Source organism: Lissotriton helveticus, chromosome 8 (assembly GCF_964261635.1).
Source record: "Lissotriton helveticus chromosome 8, aLisHel1.1, whole genome shotgun sequence".
Classification (NCBI taxonomy): domain Eukaryota; kingdom Metazoa; phylum Chordata; class Amphibia; order Caudata; family Salamandridae; genus Lissotriton; species Lissotriton helveticus.
The window spans coordinates 1,496,721,235-1,496,734,250 of record NC_136069.1 but is presented as its reverse complement, the minus strand read 5'-3'; the positions used below and the strand labels follow the sequence as shown (position 1 = coordinate 1,496,734,250).

The 13,016-nt window shown below is 45.3% G+C and overlaps 1 protein-coding gene across 12 annotated transcripts in view; it reads right to left on the bottom strand.

Annotated features, from left to right (window-relative positions):
- PICALM (phosphatidylinositol binding clathrin assembly protein) overlaps window positions 1-13,016 on the bottom strand; it is a 519,981-nt gene that overhangs the window by 58,430 nt on the left and 448,535 nt on the right. For all 12 annotated transcript variants that reach the window (XM_078658455.1, XM_078658454.1, XM_078658453.1 and 9 more), the window contains 2 exons: window positions 8,784-8,900; window positions 8,676-8,706 (listed from right to left, as the gene is read on the bottom strand). In XM_078658455.1, the coding sequence (XP_078514581.1) occupies window positions 8,676-8,706; window positions 8,784-8,900 (148 nt within the window). The remainder of the gene's footprint in view (window positions 1-8,675; window positions 8,707-8,783; window positions 8,901-13,016) is intronic.

Sequence of the window (13,016 nt, the reverse complement as noted above, 5' to 3'; positions counted from 1 at the left end):
CCATTCCTGTGACAGCCAGCCCCACCCCATACCAGCTGAGCCACGATGGAAAAATAAAATCATAATAAATAACTTTGCTTTATTATCATTTTATTTTTCCTTTTTGAACTGCTCACACAGCAGTGGAGGAGCCGCCGTTACATACTAAGTGAAATATACAAAGCATAAGAAAGAGGTACCTGTTGTCCAATTCGATTTAGAAAGTAAGATCATCTCTTTGGGATATATGCAGGAGATTGTATTACAGGGAAGGGAGAGAGGGGGTTATTTATCAGAATGACTTACTTTCTCTTCTGAATGCAGGAAAGAAGGTGATCGTCCAGATATGAGGAGGAGTAAAATTCCATACTTTTGGAGCAGAGCTGGATAAAAGGTATCTGGCATGCCAACAGGAGTCTGTCTGAACCTTGGTAGAACAGTCCCCAGCACCAGTACTTGCAGGCTGGAGCAGCAAGTACCACTAAAGGATGGGTAAGGAAAGTGGGAAGCCGAAACAGGCAAGGTGGACACAAAACCAGAGATTTCTGCAGCTAGATGCACAGGCTCTGGTATGTTGTAGCAAATGTACTTTGCCTGGCTGGGTGACGCATGAAGGTAGTTATCATGATATAGCAAATCTGCATGTGGTTGTTGGAGCACTTGAATGCGGCCTGCTGTGGGAGTTCACCAGATACCAAAAAATGCAACGCAGGGAAAAGCAGACGTTTCTAAACCAGTGACATCAATTCAGGAGGTAACCTTATGCTACCAAGCTTTCCAAAACTCCTGAGTCTGAAGTCTCAAGAGGGAAGAAAGTGATTATGGTGTTGTTGGAAGACTTACAGAAAAACGCTGGCAAGGTAGACCAAGCAGTTAAAACAATGAAATATAAACCAACCTAGACGGCCCTATGCCAGGATGAGCTGCCAACCTACCTTTTTGTTTTCCAGCATGCAGAAATCCCGGATGTCTATAGGCTTTTTGCCCCCCCCCCCCACCCCATTCGAATGGAGAGAAAGATTATTGCCCCAGAAGGGGAGGAGAAAAATGTCTGCTCCCAAAGGGGTAAATCCCACGAAAAAGGAAATCCCTTTGGTCTAGTGGTGTTGGGCTTGGATGATTGCGGGTTGTTGTCTTCTTGGAAGAAGTTTTTGTAGTCACGAGATAGGTGACTCCTCCCTTGGACAATACTGCGCATGGTCATCGACTCCATCCTCAGATTGTTTTTCGCCATGATGGGAAATGATGGAGTTAGTAGAAGTAAAGAGAAAGGATGTCCATGCGTGTGCATCTAAGTAAGATGAGTACTGGAACGGATACAAGTCCCGGGGAGGCGGGAGGGCGTGTACAACTCTGCAGCACTACATGCCAAGAACAGATGCATACTGGTAAGTAGCATATTTCGTTCGAGGCATATGAGCTGCAGATTGTACACTTAGCAACGATTGTGCAGCAGTGTTTCTCCTAGAGGTGGTCGCTTGTATACGTTGCAGCATACTGAAATAGTGTTTTAAGGACAGCTTGGCCTACTGCAGCTTGCTGCTTGGCTTGCACGTCAACACAATAGTGTTTAGTGAAGGTGTGTATGGTAGACCATGTTGCTGCCTTGCATATGTCCTCTAGTGGTATGTTTCCTAAGAAAGCCATAGAGGCTCCTAGTTTGCGAGTGGAGTGCGCTCTAGGAGGAACTGTTAGTGTACGTTTTGCTTTTTGATACCATATTTGTATACACTTTACAATTCACCTGGCAATCCCCCCTTTAGAGATGGGGTTGCCCTTGTGTGTAAAGCCCTTTCCGCAACAGTCTCTGGTTTTTGAAAAAACACTGGTAACTCTACTGACTGGTTAAGGGGAAAAGGAGTAATCACTTTTGGCAAGAATTTAGGATTAGGTCTAAGAACCACTTTGTTAGGGTGTATCTGAAAAAATGGTTCTTCTATTGTGAATGCTTGTATTTCACGAACTCTTCTGAGAAAGGTGATGGCAACAAGGAAGGCAGTTTTCCATGTTAGGAATTGCAGTTCACACTTGTGTAAAGGCTCAAAAGGGGGGCCCATAAGCCTTGTAAGGACTACGTTTAGGTTCCATACTGGTGCAGGTGGTAACCTAGGTGGGATTATTCGTTTGAACCCTTCCATAAATGCTTTTATTGCAGGTACTCTAAAGACAGATAGATGCTGTCTATTTTGTAAATAGGCTGCAATTGCTGCTAGATGCAGTCGTATGGAAGAATAAGCCAAGTTGGATCTTTGTAGGTGTAGAAGATAGCAAATAATATTTTGGATGGAAACATCCAATGGGTCAATGTGATTGCTGTTACAGTATATTGCAAATCTTTTCCACTTAGGAGCATAGCATGCTCTAGTGGTGGGTCTTCTAGCCTCTTTAATTATATTCATACAGTCTGGTGGTAAGTTTAAGTAGCCAAACTCTAAGACCTCAGGAGCCAGATCGCCAAATTCAGTTGGCTTGGTTCTGGGTGCCTTATTTCTCCATGGTTCGTGTTAACAGGGATGGCGTGAGCCGTAATTTCTGATGTGGAACCAGTGAGAGATCTAGAAGCGTGGTGAACCATGGCTGTCGTGCCCATGTGGGGGCACTAGTATTAGTTTGAGAGACTGTTGTCTGAGCTTGCGTACTACTAGTGGAATGAGTGGGAGAGGCGGAAAAGCGTACGCAAATCTGCCTGACCAGTTTATCCATATTGCATTCCCCTCCGACCGTGGGTGTGGAAACCTGGCGGCGAAGGTTGGGCAATTTGCGTTTTCGTGGGTGGCAAACAGATCTATTTGTGGCTGCCCCCACCTTTGGGAAAATGGTTGGAGAACCTGTGGGTGCAACTCCCATTCGTGAATCTGTTGTGACTGACGACTCAACAGATCTGCTATCTGATTGTGAATTCCTGGTAGGTGTTCTACAGTCAGGTGTATGTTTTGAGGGATGGCCCATCTACAAATGTTTTGTGCAAGCTGGGACAGTTGCAGAGAGTGTGTCCCCCCTGTTTTTGTATATAGTACATAGCTGTCATATTGTCTGTCAGGATTAGAACAGCTTTGTCTTGTACTTGTACTTGAAAAGTTTTGAGTGCTAGGAAAATCGCTAGCAACTCCAGATGATTGATGTGGAACAGTTTTTGTTGGCTGTTCCATTGGCCTTGAGTGGTATAGTGCAGGAGATGGGCTCCCCATCCTGTGAGATATGCATCTGTTGTGAGCACTATTTGTGGAACAGGTTCTAGGAACGGCCGTCCCTTTGTCAAGCTTTTGGTGTTCCACCATTGCAGAGAGCGATATGTACGGCTGTCTACCAACACCAGGTCTGTGAGCTGACCTTGAGCCTGATTCCACTGTTGTGCTAGACATTCTTGTAGTGGGCGCATTTGCAGTCCTACGTGAGGAACTATGAAGATGCAAGACGCCATCATGCCTATTAGTTTCATGAACACTCTGGCTTGAAGAGAGTGCTGGCATTGAAAAAGGGAGACTAAGCTCTGAATGCTTTGAATCCTGGCTTGACTGGGATAGGCTAGAGCTGCCGATGTGTCTATGGTAGCTCCTAGATATTAGTGAACGTGCGAAGGCTCTAGGTGCGACTTGGTGTAGTTTATTGTAAACCCTAAGTCGTGTAATGTTTGAATCGTTTGTTTTGTGTGTTGTACACACTGGTTGAACGATCTTGCTTTTATGAGCCAGTCGTCGAGGTAAGGGAAGACATGTATCTGTTGTCTTCTGAGATGTGCTGCTACTACTGCTAAGCACTTTGTAAACACTCGCGGTGCTGTTGTGACCCCGAATGGAAGGACTTTGAACTGATAGTGTTGTCCTTGTATGACAAATCTTAGATACTTCCTGTGCGCAGGATGTATAGGAATATGAAAATAGGCGTCCTTTAGGTTTAGTGTTGTCAGAAAGTCTCCCTGTTGTAGTAATGGGAGTACTTGTTGTAAAGTGATCATGTGAAAATGATCTGATTGAATGTAGTGGTTTAGGGGCCCGAGGTCGAGGATCGGTCTTAATGTCCCGTCCTTTTTGGGTATTAGGAAATACAGGGAGTAGACTCCTGTTCCTTGTTCCTGTAAGGGGACCTTTTGAATAGCATCTTTTTGTAGAAGTGCTAGAACTTCCTGTTGAAGCAGGGTTATGTGTTCTGTGGACATTGGACGCTGCCTATGTGGTATGTTTGGGGGGTTGCTGTGAGTTCTAGGCAGTAGCCATGTTGGATAATTTGTCTTACCCACTTGTCTGTTGTGATGGAATTCCAGACAGGTAGGAACTGTGATAATCTGCCCCCTACAGGAGTGGAATGCTGTAGGGGAGGCAGAGGGAAGTCACTGTTTGGGAGTGGAAGAGGAGCGGTTGTTGTTATTACCTCTACCTCTTCCCTTATTGTTGTTGCCTCTGTAACCTCCTTTAACCCCTTCCACGCTCATGACGAGCTGGGCTCGTCATGAGGTAGCCTCCTCGCACGCTCATGACGAGCCCAGCTCGTCATGAAACATGGGAATGATCAAATCTCAGCACAGGAGGGGAATACCATCAGCATTGATGTGGTTAAAGTAACCCTTATTAGAGGGGGTTTGTGTATGTGTTTTAAAAGATGATGTGTTATCTGCGCCGGTCTGCTTGGAGCCTCCTCTATAAGAGGAGCGACAAAAAGAACTTCTAGTCTGGGTAGATTGTAATGCACCCATAGACTTAGCAGTGTCTGTGTCCTTTTTCATTTTTTCTAGTGTATTATCTACCTCTGGCCCGGACAACTGGATCTGATTGAAGGGCTGGTTGAGGATGGTAGTTTGTACCTCTGGTTTGAAACCGGAAATGCGTAACCATGCAGGACGTCTGAGAATAACACTGGTGTTAACTGCCCTGGATGCTGTGTCAGCTACATCTAGTGCGCATTTAATTGAGGCATTAGATATTAATTTGCCTTCCTGTAAGAGCTCTGCGGCCTGATCTTTCTATTGATCTGGTAGATGTTCCATTAACTTTTCCAGTTGGTCGTAGTGAGCCCTATTGTAGCGTGAGAGTAAGGCTTGTGTGTTTGCTATGCGCCATATGTTTGTTGCCTGTGCAGCAATCCGTTTCCCTGCCACATCAATGATTTTTGATTCCTTGTCAGGCGGGGGGGTGTCACCAGAAGTCTGGGAATTGGCTCTTTTACGTGCATTTGACACTACTAAAGAGTCCAATGGTAGGTGTCCCTTAATGTAGACTGGATCAGCTGGTGCTGGTCTATACTTTTTCTCTATTCTGGGATTTAGTACCCTACACCTTACTGGATCTTTAAAAATCTCTGGAGCATGTTTAATGACCCCTTTGATCATAGGTAGTATTTGAGTAGATCTTTGTGACTGCTCAAAAGTGTCTAATAAGAAATCCTCCTCAATGGCATCAGAGTGCATTGGAACTCTGTGATAAAGTGCAGCTCTGCTTAATAGATGATTGAACCCAATACTATCCTCTGGAGGGGAAGGTTTTGTTGGGTAGTATTGAGGGTCAGGGATGTCTGGTGCATTATTTGGTTGGAAATTATATGCATCATCGTCTTTGGGATATTCTGGGTTGACATCCTCATCCTCATCTAAAGGGTATGTATATGGATCTGGTACATCACCCCCCCCACCTAAGTCATACTCTTCGTCAGTGTGGTGTGATGATGCAGGAGATTGAGCAGGAGAAGTTATAGGCTCAATATATGGAGTGATAGGAGAGGAAGAAGGTGAAGGACTGGAGGGGTGCATTGGAGAAGTTGCACAATCCTTTTTGGCAGAAACCACAGTTGGAAGTGGTGTGTCTGCTGGTCTCTTTTTGTGTGGAATTGCTTCCACATGTCCAGTTTTTGGATTGATATAGACCTTTTTCTGCTTTGGATCTGGTCTAAATAGATCTTCCTCTTGTATAATCCTCTTCGGCGCCGATTTCTCAGGTGCCGATAGTGGTTCTTTTGTGTTTTTTGCCTTAGGAGGAGTGATTGTGTCCTGTGGCAATTTATTTGGTGCGGAAGGTGGTTTAGGTTTGTCTGTATCAGCCCTTGTGGTCTTTGGTACCGTTATCGAAGATTTCGGCGTGGAGACAGGTTTTGTTGGGCCTGCAGCGCCGGAGTCTATCTTCCCGTCTATGTTTTTGGAACCGGATGGTTTCGGAGTTGAAGCTTTCGGGTCCGTTACTGTTTTTGGTTTCGGCACCGATGTCTGTTTAGGTTTGGGTGCCTAAGAGTCTTTGGGCGCCGAAGGGCGTGTTAGCTTCGGTGCCGAAGAGTCCTTCAGTGTCGAAGGATGTTTCGGTGCCAATGGAGGGGGTGGAATTGGCACATGTGGTTTTTTCGGTGCCGAGGCACCGGAAGGCGTAGTCTTTTTCCCCGGAGCCGAGCCCGAAGGCGGGGCGTCGGAGGGTAAATTTCGGCCTCGACTGGGCCCTATCGGCGGAGTGCTGACCGTTGCCTTTGGTTTGGGCAGTGTCTGTTGTGCAGGGGCAGAGGTACTTACGGGTTGTCGAGATGGAATCGAATCGTCCGAGTCCTCTGCTCCCGATATGATCTGGAGATCAGGCGAGTCTTCCTCGGCGACGAGTGGAGCCTCGTCCTCGGAGATATCTTCGAGTGGGTTCTCGTCCTCGGAGACGTCTTCTTCGACGATCTCCTCCTCAAAGATGGCCTCCGGTGCTGGCGCTGATCTCCTCATCTCGTGTCGACGGGCCCTCCGACCCCGAATGGTCTTTTTCGATCGGAAGGAGGCACAGGCTGTGCAGGTCGACTCGTCGTGTTCTGGCGAGAGACAGAGGTTGCAAACCTCGTGATAGTCGCTATGAGGGAATTTTGCTCGACATACCGGGCATCTCTTGAATGTAGTTCTGTCCAGGATGCGTAGGCCGTACGACGCCGAGAGGCCCAACGGCCCGCGTCGACGCACCGGGATGTAATTGTGATGTCAAAAGGTTTATTCGATGTCGAAAGTTGGTTTTCAAAGATTTCGCTTCCAAAATGTCGAAAAGTGTCTTTTCTAGCCGGAGCGGAAAACTTTCATCCGGGCCCAGTGGCGGAAAAAAACAATCTCAGGATGGAGTTGATGACCATGCGCTGTACCACCCGAAGAACTGTCGTCCAGGCCCTTGTGATGTCTCGCATTGACTATGGCAATGTGCTTTATCTGGGAGCGGATAAAGCAACAATTAATAAACTCCAAGTGGTACAGAATTCAGCTGCTCGCCTCTTGCGTAATGTTCCACGGAGAACGTCCGCAATGCAAGCCTTGCGTGATCTGCACTGGCTGAGAATTTCAGATCGCGTGACTTTCAAAACACTGTGTTTTCTGTTTAAGATCCGTCAGGGTTCTGCCCCTACCTACCTGCATAACCTTGCCCAGCCTTATCTACCCGGCCGTTCTTTAAGGTCATCTAATAATGGCAATTTTTTGACTCCAAGAATCCGACTGGCAAAAATGGGAGGCCGTTCATTCGCATATCTTGGACCAATGATGTGGAATGCTCTCCCGCTGGCGTTAAAAACTGAAACTAATCTTCTGGCTTTTCGTAAAAAGTTGAAGATGTTTCTGTTTTGATTTCCTCCTTTTTGTGATCTCTTTCTGCACCTGCTTGATCTCCTTCTTCAGTCTGTCCTTGGCGCCGGGAAACCCATTGCGGGTAGCTGTGCGCAATACAAATTCAATAAAATAAAATAAATAAATAAATTGTCCAAGGGAGGAGTCACCTATCTCGTGACTACAAAGACTTCTTCCAAGAAGACAACAACCTGCAATCATCCGAGCCCAACACCAGGTGGCGATCTATTGCTAAGTGTACAATCTGCAGTTCATATGCCTCAAACACATGGTTACCAGGCGAATCCCCACACATCTTTGATGAACAAGTCCCTCGGGCATCAAAGCTGAGAAAAGAGACAGTCATGTTCAGAGGGCGAGTCAACCAACCATATGCTCAACTTCCCAGCACATATTGTTAAGCTTCAGCAATACTTCCAACTGCTCCTCCAGCTGTGCCATGTTATACAGGAAACCAGTTTACGCAGTGTAGTTCCTTAATTTCACAATCAAATGCAGTTTCTCCTGTGTGAGGCTTGCCATTGTGATGTATCTGATTAATAAATAAAACACGGGGACAGGCCATCTCTAATGTTGTCTCGAGTGAGAAAAATACAGAAAAACACTAATCACTGAAGCTTGTAACATAAAGCAGTGCTTAACTTGAGCCGGCGTGGGCCCCGGCACTTAGTTTTCCTTATCAGACATTACCCGAGAGCAACAGAAGGGAAAACACTCAAAAGGGAAAGAAGGAGGAAGTGAAGACGGAAACACCGTCAACAAAGGAGTAAGCAGGAGCCTGCAAGAGTGAGTTAAAGGGACATGGAGTGCCTGGCAGTGGATTAAAGAGGCATGAGCTGCTTTCAGGAATTCGCAGCCTTGAGATTCGGTGAGGGGATATTTTATAGCACCGGCCGCTGTCTTTTGAGCAGTACTTTGGGCACCGGCACTTATTACGTAACAAATTAAGCACTGCATGAAAGCCATTATGAACCTCATGCCCCTGCCCCTTTCAGGGCATTTGGTAAGGCTACTTTATCTAATTAGCCCATTGCTTTGGCTCAAAATATCCAAAATAAAAGCTCAGACCAATGACCTTTGAGCAATTTACACTTACATTTTGAGTTACAAAATATAAATACAAAACCCACAAAATACTCACTTTTTTGCTGTTCCGTTTCCAATACCTAAATCTTTGACACAAAAGAAAATAATTAGAATACTGGATAGAAAAGTGTAACATTAGTTCACACACTCCTGTAAAACTTACTGCCTACTAGGTTGGCCAGCGATGAATCTAAATCATCCGACACTAGCCTATTCGGTGTTAGCCTTTGAGCAGGAGCATTCTGGTTTTGAGAGGCCACTGTTGGTTGTAGAAGTCCACCTGATTAATAAAATAAAAATAATTTAAAAACACTGGTCGAAAATGGAAATGAAAACAAATTTCACATTTTTCAATAAGTAAAGGCATGTCAGGTTTCCCGCAAATAGTAGTCAGCAGCAATATTTGTTTATTTATTTTCTGTTTTTGTTTAGTGCAAACCTTTGACTGGAGATATTAGCGCGTTATATCCTTCTATAGAGCATGTTTTCAACAAGCATTTGCAATGCAATAGGTCTCGCATTTTCGAGAGTTGAAGCTATTGGCATTTGTAAATGAAAATGCCTTATATTTTGATAATTAACACATAAATAAAAGGCATTGTCATTTACAATGCCAATAGCTCATACTCTTGTTAATGCGAGACCTATTGCATTTCAAAGATGCGGCCGCTATTGTCCCGGGCTGCTTGGAAAGTGAAAGCACACATGGCGCGCTGAATGTTGCAGGAAAGCATGCTCTGACTGCAGTAGGAGAACCTCATTGAAGAAAATAGTGCTTACAGACTAAAATACAACATACCACGTAACAACAGAAGTAAACGGGCCAGTCCTTATAGGAGGTTACAAATGAAGACAAGGCGGTACCAAGGAGGGACTAACAAGCCTAATAACTATTCAGAAGCCAGCATTTACAAAGGAGAATGACACAAGCCAATGAAAAATATGGGCAAAAAGTGGGCGGAGCTTTAACTCCACACTCTAATACAATATGCCTTGCAGAGCAGCACATGCGCTACCCAGGCTTGACCTAAAAAGGAGGGGGAGGGGGCGATGAACAGATTGGAAACTTAGAAGTATCTTGGAAGAGACATGGGCATAGACAAAAAGTAATGTCTTCAGTTAGCATTATTGTCAGCATCACCACATGACCTCTCTGGCAGCAGAATAACTGCTTACAGCAGAACAATATCCTGGCACTAATTAAGGCACCCCTCTTTTACAGTTATCATGGTACCGTTCACTGACACCAACCATGACGCCACTTCCTTGCACAAAACCTTGCAATACTGAATGACTGCTAACGAGAGCACCTCATAGCACAAGTGCTAGCTGCACTTTGCTGCCACCGTTGACAATAGCACACCATGCTACTACTGATGACAGCTTCTTAGAAGGAACACCCGTTCATAAATTAAATGCACAACTGACATAAGCAATGGAATTACCCTCTATCACAATTAATAAGCTTCCTCTCATGCACAGAAGCACTGATCAACACTTTGGAAAATTAACATTATTACGTGAATGCACATTTTTTCAGAGCATGGTTTCTAGGGAGGTCATCTCTTCCTGATACTACCTGGGGCATTTTTTTCTCATCACAGTATATTGGGATATATTATATTCTGGCACTATAGCTGGGTAGAATTTTATCCAGGCACTTTACATCTGGAGTCTTATTCCGACACAGTACCAGGATTCAACATTCATTAGATTTGATTTGGGATTTGTTAAAGTGTATGGATACTCCTAGGAGTGTCCATGCACTTTAACAAATCCCAAGTCCAAAGCTACCTGCAAAAACTGTTTATAGAATTATTTTTGTTGGAACGGCCAGGTTTTTAGTTTTTTCTTAAAAATGGATATCTCAGCCGTTGCGCTTCGCTCAAAAGGAAGCATATTCCAGGCAACCGAACTAGGATAGGGAAAGGTCCGACCACCTAATCTCGCCCGGCAGGTCTTAGGTGTCTTAGCTACCTGACCATTTGCTGATCGTAGGTTCTGGACGGGACCTACAAATTGCACTGTTAAGGGTAAAGGTGATATCAGATTAAATTCTGGAGGATTTCGGAACAAATGTACCCACTGAATGAAACTGTATGTAATATGTATCAGCTTCAGGGAAATTTAGAGCGTTTGTATCTTTTTCGATTTGACAACTGTGCTTTATAATCAACACTATAAAAACGATACAAAAAAGACAGGCTTCTGTGCCTTTACAAAACCTAGCTCCTGCTACGTGTTTGCTTTTTGATTGATGCTTTTTAGGGTGTACTTTTTTCTGTTTTAGATTTTCGTTTTTTTAACCCTCATACTTAGTTTGTGTCCTGCATAGAATGTTGTTGTGAATTCCTAATCTGCTCCAATCATAGCACTTTTTCACAAAAGTAACTGCAGAATAACACTTTGTTTTGTAAAATTGCACTACTCAAATCTTGGCTTAGGGGAGCTTATCTGCTTCCTGTTCCAACAGAAGTCAGGAAGAGGACGGAAGAGAGGCAGAGGCCGGCCAGACAGCAGGTAAGTGATCTATTTTTATTTTTGTGATTGGCCCACAATTGGTGATATTACTCCTTTAAGGTAAATAAGGATCCTTTTTTTATTTTATTCTTATTAATCACCGTATGAAATGAAAACCAATTTTATTAAGCGCTAACAGCTGCCCTGAGGCGTCCAGGCGCTGAGACTAAAACCAATGCCTACAGAAAAAAGAGCAGGGAAGATCCCACTAATTAAAAAGAAAGGTCTTGAGCTGTTTGCAGAAGCTCAGCAAATTAGGGTCAGCTCTGAGATGGAGGGGTAGAGCGTTCCATAGTTTAGGGGCTTTATAAACATGTGCAACAGTACTACATTTAATAATGGAGGAAACTGGCCAATGACTATTTTTTGGGAAAATGTGTTCCTCTTAGGCAATTTGAATCTTTAGTTTGACTCTTTCTGGACCATCGCTCCAATTCAAGCTGGCTATGGACATTTTAAATCTTAATATGATGAATAATCAGCCTCCTCACAGAGCAGGGCATTTACCTGATCTAGGGGAGGGCGGAGTTACAAAAAACTCTGTGGAATTCCACGGAGCTCCGCTCCACCACCATTATGAAACTTTCAGTTTCCACCATCCTGCGGTGAGCCAGAGTTTCTGGTGATTCAGTGAGTGGGCGCATGAAGTGCAGTAACACAAACAAATATGATAACATAAAGAGCACTGCACTGTGCTTTACAGACATCACCTTCAAGTCAGTCCGCCCGCTTCACTGATCTCGAACAAATGCTCCCCCTGCAGCCGTGTTTGCTACGGTGAAGTTGCCCTTGCCGATGGTCCGACTCCGCTCCAGCTCATTCAGATTTCCAAGCTGGGCTAGACCTGGCCCATGCGCTGGACATGTGGGGGGAGCTGCCGCCATGTTTGTCAGTGCATGGGTCAGGTCGATGGAGGGGGTCCTGTACAGTTGGGTCCTGTGGTGCTGTGCTGCTCTACTGCTCTCGTAGGGATCAGGGCAAGATCCCCTGCGTGGCTGCAAGGGAGTCTACAGTGTGTGTAGGCCAGGGCTACTATCAAAGGGTGCAGGTCCGGGTTACCATACTTGCTGCATGGGGGTGTCTCAGCAGGTGTAGGGCTGTCTCCCCCAGGGGGTAGGGCCAGTTGTCAGTCAGTATGAAGCCCCTATCAGCACCGGAGGCCAAGGTGCCGCAGTCAAGCTCTTCCTCCCTGTCCCTTTATTACCTCTCCCTGCTCTGATTATACAGAGGAGGCGGCCCTTTCACCCTCTGCCAGATGGAGGGAGTGGTGCCATGTCACAATAAGAGCCCTGGTCATGTTATTGGTAAGCAGGGCAGGGACGAGCCAAGGGATCACCAGTGCCACTGGGGCAGTAAAAGCCTTCAGGGCATAGGGCTTTCGGGCCAGGCCAATTTCCCCTTACGTCTTGCACAGCATCTTCAGCCAGTCTGCGCTTTTAACCGATGCCAGCTTCTGTAGGCTAGGCATGATTTGTCATGGAAAGACCTGCAAGTACCAGAATGCAATGAGTTACTGCCTGAAACCTAAGTTGGGGCTTGCTGAAGGTGTACAATAAGGCACAGGCACCTGGCAACTCTGTGGCCTGTCTCGTCCTGTACCCAAGCTGCGTTCATTTATCCTTCCCAATGAACCAGATAAGGCGGTGCTGCAGGTCTGAAGTGAGGCCAATTACTACTACTAAAGCCAGGACATGTAGAACCACGGCTCCTGCAGGCTCCCTTTTCAAGGCACCTCCTCCATCAGCTTTTGAAGTCGACTGAGGCACATCCCAGACAAAAACAAATTATAATACAAACGACAAAAACACGTGCAGCACAATGAGCTGCATATTAATAATAAAAGAGATGGGTGGAAGCAAATCTCTACAACTGTCCA